This window comes from Mauremys reevesii, linkage group 2, assembly GCF_016161935.1.
Source record: "Mauremys reevesii isolate NIE-2019 linkage group 2, ASM1616193v1, whole genome shotgun sequence".
NCBI classification, from domain to species: domain Eukaryota; kingdom Metazoa; phylum Chordata; order Testudines; family Geoemydidae; genus Mauremys; species Mauremys reevesii.
In genome coordinates this window covers 29463794-29481275 of record NC_052624.1, presented here as the reverse complement: position 1 = coordinate 29481275, position 17482 = coordinate 29463794, and the positions used below count along the sequence as shown (strand labels likewise).

Sequence of the window (17482 nt, the reverse complement as noted above, 5' to 3'; positions counted from 1 at the left end):
TTACCTATCACTACATAGGTTAACTAACTCCTACTCCCTTCCCCACAAAAATTATTACAGGACATTTGGAGAACTAATGGAGCAGACCGTTAATCTGATTTAATTGCCATCGCCCACGTTTCTTTATATTGAAAACCAACATGTTCTGGAAGGGAGAAAAATGGCTACAGAAAAATATACAGTTCCTGAAGTAATTTTAGATGGGTTCAACAAGATACAAGAGTATTCCATTGGCAAGTGAATATTCTTTGATTTGTTACTTTATCAGAGAAAAAGATATATGCAAATTAAACTTGAGTTAAAGTTGTCTGGCTAGCTATTTATTTTGTTAGTCACACTTGTTTTTAAAGCTTGATTTGCAAAAAAGAAATCTAAGCATAATCACTTAATCAGATTTTTCATATTAGTAAACCCTCTTTGCCCAAAACCTGTGACAGTGACTATCAACCTTGCCTTAACTAGAAAGAAAGGGCTACTCATGCTGGCATAGTTTTCACCCCAAAAGACTCAGCTCTACAAAGCCTATAGCAGAAATAAAACAAAGACAAAAGTTATCTGGTAATATATTACTTTTAATTAAAATACAGATGATAGGCATAACAAAAAACTGTTTCTTTACTTTAAAATGTAATGCAATTGGAAATAAAGTACTATACCCCACATATCAAAAAGTGAAAAAAAGTTTGTATTCAAACAAGTCTCTCTGTACTGTACCAACCTACGGTACCCAAACATTCTTACTGGGCAAAAATTAATCTCATTCAACTCAATTTTGAGTCATCTAGTATCAAAAAAACTTCATTTTTATTACAGTTCAGCAAAACATGTTTGTTGAATAAAATAATTACAGTAGTTAATGTTTGTACAAGTTCTAGATAGGATACATAAAATATTAACTATAGTATAAATCCTCAAACTCCAAAATACAACTTAGAAGAAGATTTACAGAACGAACACAATACAGGACACAGATTGATATTTCCTAATCCATCCAGAAATTATCCAATACAAAATTGTTGCATGAAATTCCACATGGTTTGTAAAATTTTATACTGTACCAGGTGTAGAAGGCTGTACCTGAAAACCAAGGAATGCATTCCTTAGGTTTAGAGAAATGTAACAAACTTCACTTTTAGTATCTATAGGAATGTAGGAAGGAGCTTAACTGTCTTAACCCAACCACTTACAGTACTATCAATTTGAAATCTAGTAAATTAAAAAAAAAAAGTTGCTCCCTAACTTTCCTCCCTTTACCAATACTTGTGGTTTTAAAGGTCACCTTTTTAAACATGTTCTCTTTTCTACTGCTGTATAAAAACCCTATAGAAACAGGGAAGAACAGACTATGCTAGGAAAACAATGAGAGTGACAAGAGCTGTCATGTGCACAAACTAAAACTGAAAAAGAGACTACCATCCTACAGTCTCTTCAGGTATAGTATTGCTACATTGTAACAATGGCAGGTAAAATGTTTTCAAACTTTTAAGCTGACAACCCTTTAAGCAAAGGGGCTTGAAGTGACTGTCTTCCACTGAAAATGTAAGTCTTCAGTAAAAGGGTAGAAACAAGCAGAAATTGGGAGATTTAAACTTCTAAACTCAGATTATCTTTAACAAGTTTGTAAAATAAAAAATAGCAGCCTGTGCCTGAATTGTAACAACCGTTATTCCTTTATCTGATTCGTATGAACTATTCCTGTTCACCATGTGCTTGAAGGCATTTCTATGATTACACATCATGTGCAAGTATTGATATAAACCTGACAAAAAGTTTAAATTCTTATTTTTAATATAAATTTGTTAAAGGGAAGTTGTCATTAAACTAGAAACCCTTCTTACAACAAAGACCCGAGTAGCAAGGAGCAGACTTGTAACCCCAAAACCTCACTACCTTGCAGTGTTATGCTTATGCCCCCCCTGCCCTTCAATGAGCTCTTAGCGTTTTCAGGAATGAAAGTTACATGGAAGTCAGTAATTTATATCAAGTTTATAGTTAAAAGCGGGCATGTGTAATATCACGTGTCGGTCCCCCCCGCCCCCCGTGACTCAACAGCCCATAGACAGAGGCATAAGACTGGCTGCAACCTTCACTGTGGGTCCACGGCGCTGATCACGCTCTTGAGCCCATAGGTACATTCAAGCCGCACAGAAGTCCTAGGTGGGCTGCTCTGCCATGATCTCAGCCGTGTCCCGGCACATGCAGGAGAACAGACCCACCACGTGCAGAGCCACAGCTTCCTCACAACACCCATAGCCTATGCCGCGCTCCCACTACCGCAGCATGTAACTCGACATCGCCACCCGGTGGCAGCGGGAGAGCACTGGAGCCTCCCCAGGCACCGGCTCGCGCTGCCGCACAAGGCCCATCCCAAGAACCAGAGACAACAAAATGGCGGCCGCCCGCTGCGTCACGTGACCCCTTTGTGCCTTCCGAGGCCTGGGAACGGCCCTGCCAGCCGCCGCGGCGGGCGGGTTCGGGGTGGCGGGGTCCACAGAAAAGACTTGGTATGGGACGAGGGGGAGGATTGGGCTCGGCACCCTCCCTCTCCGGTCCCCCCTCCCCGCGGGCGGGGAGAGCGGGGAGAAGATGGCGGCCATTTTGTGCTTGCGCAGAGGCGAAGGTGGGGGCCCCGGGTCGGGTGCGGGGGATGGAGGGACCCGGCCGGGGGGGGGGTCTCACGTACCGACTCCTCTTCCTTCTCCATGCCCGTGGGCATCTGCGGCACGGCCCGGTTGATGGAGGCATATTCGGCCAGATCGGGCAGGTCCTCGCAGCGGAAGACGGGCAGCGGCTTGGACGCGTCCAGCGCCCGGGCCCGGAACGACAGTTTGCTCATGTTAGGCAGCGATGGCGGCTCCGACTGGGGAGGGGGGGGCGGCAGTGAGAGCGCTCCGAGCTGAGAGCCGGACCCCGCCGAGCGCTCTCATGGAGGGACCGGGGCTCCCCCAGCGGGGCGGGGCGCACTCCGACGCGGGGCCCGGCGGCGCCGGCTGGCGCGGCTGGGTTGGGCGCTGGCTTCTCTTCTCTGCCGCTCCGGATCCGCTCAATACGCCACGGCCAACATGGCGGACATTAAACCTCGACTGGCCGCCTCTTTCAGCCAACCCCAGCGCCACAGCCATTCCCACACTGCATCGCGCAGGGGCGCGGGCACAGCGCCGCCCGGGGCAGGGGGCGCGCGGCGCGGGCCCTGGGAGCGCGGGCACGAGAGAGCGGGAGAGCTCAAACGGGCAGAGAGATGCTCGGAGTGAGGACTCCTCGAGATTCCCGCTTCAAGGCGCGACAGGCTCTGTCCGCGCCTCAGCGGGAGGGCATTTACTCTCAGTCGCTGGGACAGAGGCCCCCGTGGTGTGGGGTAGGGGGCTAGCCCCAGGTCTCACTCAGCGAGGGGCAGGCAACGGGACAGACCCCATTAGTGAAGGGGCAAGGACCACGCAAGACCCTTCGCTCCCTGCAGGGCAGGGGGAGACAGACTACCTGGGAGTCCGTGGTAAAGACAAGCAGCACAGGCGACCGACCTGGCTCAGGCCGATGCACGAAGCAGCCTGTGCAGGGAGGTTGTTTCTTCTAAGGGTAGTTTCCCTCCCTGAGACCTGCCGCTGTTGAGCGCCCGGGCAGCCCGTCTCAGGGGCTTTGTGACATCAGAGTCCATAGAACTGAAACCTCAGCCCTAGAGAAAGGAAGCGATTGGCGCGGGGGCTGTTTACAACTTTTTCTGTTTGTTCCCATGACTCCAACGCTGGAAGGCTGGTTTTGTTAAGAATTTAACACTTCATGATTAGTAGTATGAGGGTAGTATCCCAGTTGGGCACTGTAAACCTAGATACCAAGCAGATGATCCTTGGCCCAGACAGTTTACAACCTAATGAAAAGGCTGAACTGCTAAACCACATTTGAGTCATACAAGATGTCCCCAAGAAGATCAGGGAAGACAAAAGTTAACATTCCTTATATTTCTAGGTTAAAAAACAAACTTTTTTTTCTGGAAAAAGAAAAACACCAAAGAACTAAAATGTTCAGCAATTTAAGTGTTAAATAGAATGAAGTCCACAGTAGTGTCATATATACTTGATGCTTTGGAAGGACTAATTTCACAATGCTGAAAACAATTATGAGCCAGATTAGCTAGGAGGAAGAATTTAATCAGAAAAAAGTGAGTGATTGGTTAAGAATACTTTACTAGCTACAATTGAGGAAGAAGGCCATATTGGTTAAAAAACCCAATCTGGTGTAGCAGGGGGTGAAGGCTGCTATATAAAATGTTATTTTATACAGAAGAACAAACAAATGGAAGAAAGGGGAGGTGGATCGTAATCAATCTAGGAACTAGAAAAAATGATAAGGAAAGCAAAGGGACACAAGGAGAAGTCTATGGCCAGCAGAGTTAAGGACAATAAGGAGTTTTTAAAGTATATTAGGAACGAAGTATCAGAGGGGTAGCCGTGTTAGTCTGGATCTGTAAAAGCAGCAAAGAGTCCTGTGGCACCTTATAGACTAACAGACATATTAGAGCATGAGCTTTCGTGGGTGAATACCCACTTCATCCGATGCATGTAGTGGAAATTTCCAGGGGCAGGTATATATATGCAAGCAAGAAGCAGGCTAGAGATAACGAGGTTAGTTCAATCAGGGAGGATGAGGCCCTCTTCTAGCAGTTGATGTGTGAAAACCAAGGGAGGAGAAACTGCTTTTGTAGTTGGCTAGCCATTCACAGTCTTTGTTTAATCCTGAGTTGATGGTGTCAAATTTGCAGATGAACTGAAGCTCAGCAGTTTCTCTTGGAAGTCTGGTCCTGAAGTTTTTTTGCTGCAGGATGGCTACCTTTACATCTGCTATTGTGTGTCCAGGGAGACTGAAGTGTTCTACAGGTTTTTGTATATTGCCATTCCTAATATCTGATTTGTGTCCATTTATCCTTTTCCGTAGGGACTATGATGGCGTATATTACATTGGTGGACGTGCAGGTGAATGACCGACCGGTGATGGTGTGGCTGATCTGGTTAGGTCCTGCGATGGTGTCGCTGGTGTAGCTATGTGGGCAGAGTTGTTTGTTGCATGGGTTGGTTCCTGAGTTAGAGTTACTATGGTGCAGTGTGCAGTTACTGATGAGAATATGCTTCACGTTGGCAGGTTGTCTGTGGACGAGGACTGCATCATCATCAGGGATCTACAACCCATCCTGGACAATGATCCCTCACTTTCACAGGTATTGGGTGGCAGGCTAGTCCTCGCCCACAACCTGCCAACCTGAAGCATATTCTCACCAGTAACTGCACACCGCACCATAGTAACTCTAACTCAGGAACCAACCCATGCAACAAACCTCGATGCCAATGTAATATAGGCCATCATAGTCCCTACGGAAAAGGATAAATGGACCCAAATCAGATATTAAGAATGGCAATATACAAAAACCTGTAGGAGAACACTTCAGTCTCCCTGGGGACACAATAGCAGATGTAAAGGTAGCCATCCTGCAGCAAAAAAACTTCAGGACCAGACTTCCAAGAGAAATTGCTGAGCTTCAGTTCATCTGCAAATTTGACACCATCAACTCAGGATTAAACAAAGACTGTGAATGGCTAGCCAACTACAAAAGCAGTTTCTCCTCCCTTGGTTTTCACACATCAACTGCTAGAAGAGGGCCTCATCCTCCCTGATTGAACTAACCTCGTTATCTCTAGCCTGCTTCTTGCTTGCATATATATACCTGCCCCTGGAAATTTCCACTACATGCATCCGATGAAGTGGGTATTCACCCACGAAAGCTCATGCTCCAATATGTCTGTTAGTTTATAACAGGGGTCTCAAACATGCGGCCCGCGGAGCTCTTCCCTGCGGCCCGCGGAACTCCCCAGGGCCGCCCAAAGGGTGGGGGCAAAGGGGGCAATTTGCCCTGGGCTCCGCAGGGGCCCCCAAGAGAAAAGCGGAGGCTCCCGCCTCCGCCCCTTTCCTGGAGCCTCGGCGCATAGAGCGCCGAGTCTCCGTCCGAGCACCTGAGCCCCGCCCCGATCCGCGTGGGAAGGGGACGGGGCAGGGAGCTCTGGGCTGAGCGCTGCGCTCGGCGTGGAGCTCACAGCCCCGCCACCTCACCACGCGGCTCTGAGCGGGACGAAGCTCAGGCCTCGCCGGAGACGCGCTCGGGTAAGGGGAAGCGGAGCCGCCGGGGCTGGGCCGGGCCTGGGTGGGAAGCGGGACCCGCCGGGCGGGCGGGGTGGGAAGAGCGAGACCCGCCAGGGCCGGGCCGGGGTGGGAAGGGAGCGACACCCGCCGGGCCGGGGTGGGGAAGGAAGCGACACCCGCCGGGGCGGGGCGGGGCCGGGCCGGGCCGGGGGGGGGTGGGAAGCGGGACCGGCCGGGATGGGGAAAAGAGGGACCCGCCGAAGCGCAGCCCGGTCTTCGGCGGTGGGGGGCCCCTTCCGTTCCGGGACCCGCCGCCTAAGTGCCCCAAAGACCCGCGGCGGGGCAGGGCCGCCCAGAGGGGGCAAGGGGGCACTTGCCCGGGCTCCGCAGGGCCCCCCAAGAGAAAAGCGGAGGCTCCCGCCGCCAAGCCACCAAACAGCTGTGGGTGGTGCTTAGCACTTTCCAGGAGGGAGGGGGGAGGAGCGGGAGCCGCGCGCTTAGGGAGGAGGTGGAGAAGAGACAGGGCAGGGCGGGGCCTCATGGACGGGGTGGTTTGGGGGTGGGGCCAGGGGCAGCAAGGGGGCGTGTCAGTGATGCGGCCCTCGGGCCAATGCACTAGTCCTCATGCGGCCCTCGGGGTCATTTGAGTTTGAGACCCCTGGTTTATAAGGTGCCACAGGACTCTGCTGCTTTATTAGGAACAAAGATTCCAAACAACAGTATTGGTCCACTACTAGATAGAAATGGTAGAATTATCAATAATAATTGCGTTCCATAATATTTCTGTTCTATAGCTGGGAAAAACATATGTAGTCATATCATAAAATAACACTTTCCATTCCAGTAATACAGTGGTTCTCAACCCATGGCCCAGTTAGCACACAGCTGTGGCACAGCTCAGCTGTGTCCCAAAGGCCAGCCCACCCGTGTGGTGGGGGTCCGAGCAGGCAACTGACCAACCCTGTGAGTGGCCAGGGTCCGGGCTGCCACTGATACATAGCAATCTGGATCACTTGGTAAGCTGGGCACAAGCAAACAATATGCATTTTAATATGGCTATACGTGTACATATTATATATATATATATATATATATATATATATACACACACACCCCTAGGAACAAAGAATGCAGGCCATACTTATAGGATGGGGAAGCTTATCCTGGGAAACAGGAACTCTGAAAAAGATTTGGGGATTGTGATGGATACTCAGCTGAACATGAACTCTGATGTGATGCCATAGCCAAAAGGCTTCCTGCAGGTCCTTAGATGCAAAAAAGGGGAATCCTGAATAGGAGTAGAGAGATTATAACTCCTGGGAGGGATTCTGCACCAAAAAATGTAAAATTCTGCACACAATATTTTAAAATTCTGCAAAATTCTGCATATTTTGTCAAAATAATATAATCACACCAGTTTCAATGACTTTGGTAATTTATTTCAAAATAACGGTCAGCCAATATGTCTAACAATACAGCTAACAAAAGATTCAGGAAAAGTTTTTTGACAAATAGATTCCTTACTAGGCATATTAATACAGAACTGTATGTAATATTTAATTTAAACTACAGTACAGAATCATATTTCCCACACCCCTCAGAGTGTAAAGGCTTGGTGGAGTCAGGGGTAATGGAGAACCTGGAGAGAGAAGTAATTCCTGGAAAGGAGCCTGGGTATGAACTTGAAAGGTTGTTGGGTATGTGTGGAAAAAGTATGGAACAGGTTTTTTGGGGGTGGCAGGGAGGGCTTGTTAGGGAGCGTCCCCATGCAGACCCTGGCAGACTCCTAGCCTCTCCCATTCAGTCAGGCACATCTGCCCCTGTCCCCATGTATCTCTGTGCCCGTACTCAGCCATCCTCCTTCCCCCCATTGCCCTGCACCTCCCCCGTCCATGTCTCCCTGCATCCCTCCGCCAGCCCCCTCCCCTCATCTTCATGTGTCCATGCACCCCATCCCCATTTGTCTCTGCCCCCACTCAGCTGTCCCCTTCTCCCTTATAGCTCTGCACCCTCTCCTGCTCTGCCCATGTGGGCTTGAGCTTCCACTCCCATTCAGCCCCTGCCCCAGTCTGTCCTCCCCACACTAGCCCTTATGAGCCCCTTTCTGACCCCCCACACTGTCTGTGTCCCTTATCCTCTGTCTCCTGACCGGCTCTGTGAAGAAGGCAGGCTCTTTCTCTGACCTATCCTGGCTGGGGCTTACCAGAAGCGGCTGCAGTGATCTAGTGCCACAGTGCCCACTAATAGGCAAAAGGCAGAACTGCAGCAACTTTTCAGCAGTAGCTATTTTCAGGGGTGGAGAATTAAAAATATGCACAGCACATGAAATATGCATGCGTGCAGTGGTGCAGAATCCCCCCAGGAGTAAGATTTTACCTCTGTATTTAGCACTGGTGTGACTGTTGCTGGAATACTGTGCCCACTTCTGGTGTCCACAATTCAAGAAGGATAGTGAAAAATTGGTGAAGGTTCAGAGAATAGCCACAAGAATGATTAAAGAATTAGAAAACATGCCTTATAGTGAGTGAGCTCCTTGAGTCTATCTGTTTAGCTTAACAAAGAGAAGATTAAGAGTTGACTTGATTACAGTCTGTAAATATCAACACCTGAAAAATATTTAATAATGGGCTCTTCAATCTAGAAGTGAAAGGTCTAACACAGGCATTCTCAAATTGGGGCTCAAGGTTATATGGGAGTCGTGAGTACATGCACGAAACAGAGAGCAACAGCTTAATATCATTTAAGTCTAGTGTTTTAGAAAATTACACCTTTCTGTCACAGTGTAGAGTATTTACTTCAAAAAGTATTGTAAACATAATGCAGCAATCATTGTTTCTAAACAAATATATATATTTGTATTATCACTACTTTAAGGAAATTGGACTATGGGGATTGTAGTATTGTGCGCGCAGTTTATTGTCTTGAGACTAAAAAGGTGGGACCGAGACATTAGCTGCATTAAACCACAGACCACTCAGAACACCGAGATTGACCAATAAAAAGTAATTTATAAATTAACAGTCAGACACACAGGCAGAGGCGGAGCTAGGGGGACTTGCGGGGACTATACCCATCACAAAATTTTCCTTAGCCCTGTCCCCTCGAGCCACCCCTTGCAGTGAAAAAGTCAAATGTAATGCAGAAGTAAGGGGGGCATGATATGGCATTGCCACCTTCACTTCTGCAGTTCTGCGTTGCTGCCACTGCTGCCCTCCAGCCACATAACTTTGAAGGCAATGCGCTACTGCTGGATGTAGTGTTGCCTTCAGAGCTGGAAAGCTGTGAATATCACTTTTCACAGCAGACTTAGTGCCCCGTTGCCACCCTTCTGCGCTGCTGCTGGCAGTGGTGCTGCTTTCAGAGCTGCCCCACCACCAGCAGCACAGAAGTAAGGGTGGCAAGGAGGCATTAAGTCTGCTGTGAAAAGTGATAGACAAAATTTCTTCATGCGTTCCCCAGTATTAAACAAGTTATTTTAAAAAAAATATTTACTATGCTTATAACTAATTCAATAAAATGTGTTTTAGTCTTAAAAGGGGTGAGAAAATGTAAATTCATTTTAAACAATAGGGTTATAAATTTAGCATTTAAAATACTGTTAAATATAAAAAAATGTTTTTAATTTATAAGGGGAGTTGCACTCAGAGGTTTGCTGTTTGAAAGGGGTTGCCAGTACAAAACGTTTGAGAACCACTGGCATGACACAATCCAATGGCTGGATGTTGACGCTAAACAAATTCAGAATGGAATTAAAATGTACATTTTTAACAGAGCCAGTAATTTATCATTGGATATTTTTCTAACATATATGCTCTAGAAATTATTTTGGAGAAGTTCTATGGCATATTAGGTGATTGCAATGGCCTCTATTAATCTAGTTTAAGCTTGTCTGTATTAGGGTTTTATATGCGTTTACTTAATTGGGTTAGTTAACATGATTCACTTTTCTTGTGCAGCCAAGGTATCAGTGAGAAATTTTCAGTCTCACTACTGACAGTGAAATCTCGCATTCAAATTGCCCCAGTCTGTGACACAGCAGCCCCTGGAATGTCAATTTTCCTAACCCTTCATTAACTAAAGTTGAATGTACAACTACTGTCTATTTTAAGAACCCTACAACATCAGTTTATTAGGTAAAGAGATCCTTTTGGGCCAAAATTTAAAAATCTGATCCAAGAACTATACAGGTTTGCCCTGTATCCCTTTGCCCAGGCAGAGTCCCATTGACAATGCAGTTCTCAGTACAGGATCGAGGTCTATAAGTTGTGTGTGTTTATAATAGTAATTAAAATATTTTCATGATTTTATTTATGCCAGTTAATGTTTTGTTTGAATTTAAACAGTCCTCTCCAGTGTTTTAAAGGCAAATATTGTGGCACTGTGCTATTGCATGAGAACCAGAAGATAAAATTGACCTGTTTATTTTCTTGGAGTGACAAGACAGTTAAGCAGCTTCTTTTGATGTACAATATATCAATAGTGGAAATCAAATTACATTTTTAAAATTCTTTCAGTTTTAATAATTGGAGGTGCTGTTTTTGACACAGGTAAAGAAATTGTTTTTGACCTTATCATAATAATGGGTTAGATTTAAGAATTCTTCTATGTTGGTTGAAACTTTGCTAAATTTAGTTGTTGCTAGCAAAGTTTCAGTCCAAGAAATACCAAGAAAGGGGCAGTTATTAATGATTGAGACGTGGTCTCTTTTTATATGAGATATTCAAATGTTAGAGCGAAATGGAAAACATGATATTAATTTGTACTTTCACTAGATGTTTCAGTGCAGTGTTAAAAATGTAAATAGCTTTTTACCCTAACTTTTATAAATTAAGCATTAATATTCAGTAAATAGAAATGTTTTCTTAATCTTTTATAAAAATCTAAGATTTTCCGGAAATATTAAGTAATTTAATTTACCTAGGTGTTAAAATGGCAAGGAGTCTTTCAGTGCATTTTTGCGCTACGGTTTTAACTTACTGTTAAATTTGTTTCTGAGTTAAAACTCAGTTGTACTGGTTTTCTTAAGAGCAAATATTCTAAACTTAAGATTTAGTTAAAGCAGTTCAGATGTTTGTGCTGCTGTTAGATGTAGTAGGCTTATTTATTGTTATGTATTAGACAACATTACTGACAGAAAAAGGAAATCTTTGTTTTTTGATGTGGAAATACATAATTCAAAAACCTGCAAGCTACCCTCCAGAGGCAGATCCCTGTGCCAATGCACAGCAGTTTATAAATTTGCAGTATAAATTATAAGTACACAAGTCTCAGCTATTGTGCATGCAAAGTTTGACTTCCAAATTTTACTGTTAACTGTGAATTGTGTATTATGTACTGCAATACTGCTATTGGTACTATGTACCTTCAGAATACTTTGGCATTTGTCAGTACTAGAGCATGTACTGAAACAGATATCAGGCAGTAAACCAGAAGGTACACCAATAAAATGTAACCTTTTTCTCCCATTAATGTCAGGAAAGGAAATTTAAATAATAAAAAGCAAAATATAAAGGATATCCCATTCTTAAAAAAGGAAGGATATTCAGAGTTAAACACTAATAGTCCTTATTTAACCCTTGTGCATAAACCTTTCAGTTTACACAATACACCTCTACCCCAATATAACGCGGTCCCGGGGAGCCAAAAATCCCTACCACGTTATAGGTGAAACACCATTATATCGGGATAGCCGTGGCAGGGCTCCGGCAGCGATTTAAAGAGCTCTGGGCTCCGGCCACTGAGGGAAGCCTGGGCCCTTTAAATTGCCATCTGAGCCCTGCTGCCGCAGCCCCAGGGTAGCAGCAGCAGGGCTCCAGCGGTGATTTAAAGGGCCTGGGGCTCCCTGCAGCAGCCGGAGCCCCAGGCCCTTTAAATCACCGGTGAGCTCTGCTGCCGCAGCCCCGGGGTAGCAGCGGCAGGGCTCCGCCGGTGATTTAAAAAGCTCCGGGCTCCAACCGCTGCAGGGAGCCCAGGGCCCTTTAAACTGCTGCCCAAGCCCCACTGCCGCAACCCCGGGGTAGCGGCGGCAGGGCTCCAGCGGTGATTTAAAGGGCCCTGGGCTCCCTGCAGCAGCCGGAGCCCCTCTGCTACCACACTATATGCGAACCCGTGTTATATCGGGTCGCGTTATAGCGGGATAGAGGTGTATATGATATACCACTTGGGCACAAACAGGGTACTTGGTTGGTTAAAAGCTTTTTGCCTGAAATTCTTGGGGCTAGCAGTTCATTTTCCCAGCAATGGATATATCCCAAGAAAATTATTTTCTGCTGCAAACAGATGAAATCTATTAATCCACAAGTTACTGAAAACCAGTTGATGAATGTCAATCTTTTAAACTATAATTTACATGATAATTCTGATATTGGAAAAACAAAGATCACAAAATTATGTGACATATGTACTGAAATTCAGGATTTCTGCTCTGAGCAGATTATAGCACGGAAATGTATGAAAAACCATTCAGAGGCAGCACTTACAATAGAGGTGGTTTGAGGTTCAATGATAATATATAGCAACATTTAAAATGTTGCCATTTCTGGAGACTTCAATGTAGGTAAAATAGGAATTGCCATACTGATACAGATATTTCACCCATCTATCCTTTTATCCTGTCTTTAACTGTAGCAGAAAACAGACCCTCCCCCATCCCCATCATTAGTTTAGGTGTACTTTGAAAAATGTGAACATCTGCAGCTGTTTCACTTAGAAATTCAAGATGTCTAATTAAATTATCATACAAAAGGGGATAAAAGTTTATCCTTATCTTTTGCCTACTTGTTTATTGATAAGCTAAAGTAAAAACAGCAGCAAGGAAAAGGAAATGGACATGTCTGATCCCATTACACTATGTAGCTTGTTTTGTTCAGCAAAAGGAATAACAGAAGTGAATAGTAATGTGATATTTAAAGTATAAGTGCTTGGTTTTCATTTGTCTTTGAAGTAGGGACTATTCTATACATAACTATTTATATATTATATTCAAGGGCTTTCATTGTCTTTGTATGGTATTTTTAGATGGTCCAAAAATCACTGTTGTACTTTTAAAAAGAGCTAATCATCATGGTATAGAGTTCTCTCTGTTTGGAAAATTAAGTTACTGGCATATTTTTCAAGAAGCAAAGCTCTTTAATGTTGGTGGTGGTATCTTTTAGCACTACACTTTCACATCTGCAAAGACCTTTTTGATTAAAAATGAGAGATGATACATATTTGTTGCCCATGCCATATCCATCGGAAATTTAAAGTCTCCACCACCTCTATGTCTTTGTGTTGCAGTAATCGAGGACAAAGATTTGAACTGTGAAATATGGGTAACTTGGTAAATAAATAACAATTACTGAGACATAAGTATACTTCAGAGGCACGATGGACAGCAAGTTTTCCTGATTTGCTCTGATAAAATGTCAAGGGTGCAACTGATAACAGATTTTAAAAATATAGTAAACAGTGTGTACATCATATCAATTGAGGTAAAAAAGCCTAAGACATTTAGGATAGAACAACAGAAAGGTTTCTTTTATTCATTCTTTAATGAATGCTTTAAAATGCAAGAAAAAAATGAAACCCCGTTCTCTAGTATTGGCTTTTGAGCAGGACAGAATGACAGTAGTAGAGAGCTGATAGAAGTTTCTTGATGAACACTAATGGAAGTTTTCACTGTCCATTGGAGGAACTGCTTCCAGTAGCTAGTCTGAAAATGTGCATTAAATTTATACACAGTACTTCAGGACCTAGACTATCTCTACTATCTAAGTGTAAAGGAAGCAAGTACAGTAGAACCTCAGGGTTGCAAACGCCAGAGTTACAATCTGACTGGTGAATCACACACTTCATTTGGAACTGGAAGTACACAATCATATAGCAGCAGAGACAAAAAATTTTTTAAAAAAAGCAAATACAGTACAGTACTGTGTTAAACAAACTACTAAAAAATAAAGGGAAAGTTTAAAAAAATTGAGACAGTAAGGAAACTGTTTCTGTGCTTATTTCATTTAAATTAAAATGGTTAAAAGCATAGTAAAGTTTCAAAGCTGTATTAAGTCAATGTTCAGGTGCAAACTTTTGAAAGAACAATGATAACATTTTGTTCAGAGTTACGAACATTTCAGAGTTACAAACAACCTCCATTCTCGAGGTGTTCATAATTCTGAGTTTCTACTGTACTTTGATTATAATCATCTCACTAACTCAACTGTGGAGCAGTTTCTTCAATCTTTGCCTCTTTCTACCATTGAAATCAGTTTAACAAGAGATAGTGGCTAGTGGCATTTTGGAAGCCAAAATGAAGGAAGAAAGAATACAGAGGTAATTTAATTTTTTTTAAAAAAATATGCAGATTGCTTTAAAATGGCAAAGGAGTGCATATGTGGGGAAAGGCATGATTTAAAAAAATGTAGGTTGATAAATATGGTATATTCTCTATATAGTATATATTACTATAAAATAACCTGTGGAGTTATACCTTCTTTCCTGTTTGTCTACAATAACAACTTACTCTTGGCATTTCAAATTGCTCAGTAACTGATCTGACTCCTGACTGAACCATGTGCATGTATCTTCCTTCTTTATTTGCTGTAAAGAATCCTCTTTCAGTTTTGCTTGTACTTTATCAACACAATGAAAGCAGCAGTTTGAAATGTTGCCCTTTTTAAACAAATTTAAACAGCTGAAAAATAATAACAATATGCTCTATGTACTATTCAGATTGTCCTCAATTTTATAGTAATGCAGGCACAATTTGAGGCTTCTGTCTTCCTCTGTGGTCTGGTGTCCAAATATTTAAGTCATTTAATTAAGAATATTTCAAAAGTAATCTTTATGAAAATTAAAATAATTTGTCCAGTGCTTTGAAGATGTCAGGGATAGAAATGTTAAGTATATCTAATCGTATATTGAAAAGAACAAGGTTCATGTTGAGCTGTTAAGGGAGCACACATCCTGCAGTTAGGTCTGTGCAAACGGGTCCACCCACGCATATCAAGTTACGGGATCTGGCTCAAGGTTAGTATACCTAAAACTCAACCTGATATTTATATTTATGTTTGCAACTTCTGTATAGTACAGCCCTTCCCCTCCCCAAGACATCTGTTTTACTGGAATTCCTGGGTGATGAAGGAAAAACGTTTTTCACATGAAGACTGATTTCACTTCTAAGTGTTTATAATAGTGAAAATAATGTTTTGAAAAGTTATAAAAATACTTTGACAGATTCCTTTTGTTAATAAGAACTGCGCAGATTAATATTTAGATACAGTAGCACAAAACAAGTCTCTCTGGAGCTAGAAAAATTTTCACAGCTGACCTTTCCAACACGAGTTGTGTAATCCAGACACTTTCCAACAAGTGTTCATCAGGTGCAGCAGTATTCAGGTTCTAGTTACACTATGGATGCGTGTAAAGGATACGTAGATGAAGCTTTGGACTTAATTTTCTACATGTTATACTCTTGCTTCATCAAAAATATATATTATGGGAATATAAAGATTTTTGTGACAACTATTTTAGCTACAACAATTCTTCTTTCAAAAAGCATTACTGTTTAAGCTTTTTATATTGAAACTGTATTTTTTTTCCTCCAGTCTGATTGTTGATCGGGATAATATCAAGAAGACTATTGTAATTTTGTAAAAATTTTAAACAATTTCTCTGCTCTAACTTGCAGGAAAATTTGCACCTTAAGTCAGGAGCTACTTTTTTGTAATAGTACAACTACTACTAATACGATAGTACTTAGCATTTATAGCATTTTAAATGTTCATACAGTAGAACCTCAGAGTTATGAACTGACCGGTCAGCCACACACCTCATTTGGAACCAGAAGTATGCAATCAGGCGGCAGCAGAGCCAAAAACAAACAAAAAAATGCAAGTACAGTACTGTGTTAAACATAAACTACTAAAAACAAGATAGGTGTCAGAGGACATGACACCGAAGTTTCTTCACTTCTTCACTTTAATAAACTTCCCTATTTTAGAAGCAAGCAAATAGATGGTTATAGGAATAAGCTTGGGAGCCTAATGGTTTAGCCATGCCTCAAGCAGGTGCAACTCCCAGTGAATTTCATCCTGTGGATGTAATTTCTGTAGATTGATCTTAAATGCAGTTGTTGCTGATCTGTTCTAAGAAAATGAAAAGGTCTAAAATCATCTGAAAGTTGATTCTATTCTAGAGTCTTTGGTTTTAAGTTGATTAACACAGTAGTTGACTTAGCTAAATCTTCACTTCCCTGTTTTTCAGCCATAAATTCAATACCTCATAGCCTTGCTCTACTATAGGAAGAAAATAATTTCCATCATAGAGAGCTTTAGAACTCTTATACACTATTTTCTTAGTTGCTTTAGTGCAAATAAATGAAATGAATATAATCATGTCTTGGACTGTTATAAGAGCCTATCCCTTAAATAGGGATAGAATCTTAGAAGTTAGTCTGACATATTTGTGTCTTCAGCTCTTGTTTCAGAAAATGACAAGAAAAGTTGTTTGACCTGTACAACTGAAATTAGTGTTTGTCAGCGTAGTGAACACATATGTATTAGTGTGTTATAAAACTTCCTAGCATATTGTAAATTGGCTATGCTTCTGGAAATTGATTTAAAAAAAAAAAGAGGGGGGGAGATGTAAAGCAAGAAAAATGTTTTTCTGAGGCATTTTTCTGTAGAAAATCTTAGATTATAAATCTCTCCACATCTCATTATCATTGCTTAACATTCAATAGGTAAAGATATAATCATTTTGATGCTAAAACTGCTTGATGCTTTTCAGAAATGCAGAGCAGGTATAACACCTTTACAAAATAATGAGAGGCTCAGGAGTGTTAAATATTAAAATCCCAATATAATTTTTTCAAGGGAGAAAGAAATTAAGTTGGCTGCTATTCTAATAAGCAAAAGTTTACTAGAAATGCCTGTGAAATCAGCAGTGTTGTTGAAATGGATTGTCTCACAGGACAGTAGAGGAGAGACATAAAATGTTAATTTCCCCAAATAAAACCCAAAGATTTAAAAACTAGCCACCAGAGGCCAATTCAAGATTTTTCCATTTAAAGCTAAATTTTACAGGATATCACAATACAGCTAAACTATTGTACTGCACATTAGATAATGCTAACAAAAAACAGGCAGAAATTAAATAGTTGAGGTGAATAATCTAATATATCAATACTAGTGCACAAAAACATTGAAAAGAAGAAAATGGAAGCTATATATGCTTCAGACTTAAGGCAAATTCCTTTTTATCATATGTGTAAATTAAATGTTTATAACCTTTAACAAAATATTACACTTCTGAAGTGCACTGTATAAACTGAAGGTTTATTATTTCCTTTTGTGTTGATTACATATCTTTAAAGAACATTTTT

General features: G+C 42.4%; 1 protein-coding gene across 10 annotated transcripts in view; it reads right to left on the bottom strand.

Moving 5' to 3' along the window:
• The window catches only part of EPC1 (enhancer of polycomb homolog 1), a 102376-nt gene that overhangs the window by 72533 nt on the left and 12361 nt on the right, over positions 1 to 17482 (bottom strand). For 7 of the 10 annotated variants that reach the window (XM_039522273.1, XM_039522275.1, XM_039522279.1 and 4 more), the window contains exon 1: positions 2684 to 2836. The exons of 1 other annotated variant lie outside the window; for it this stretch is intronic. In XM_039522273.1, coding sequence (XP_039378207.1) covers positions 2684 to 2836 — 153 coding nt within the window. Of the gene's footprint in view, positions 1 to 2683; positions 2861 to 3477; positions 3615 to 17482 lie in introns of those variants that run through there. 2 more of the 10 variants (XM_039522274.1, XM_039522278.1) reach the window with 2 other exon arrangements.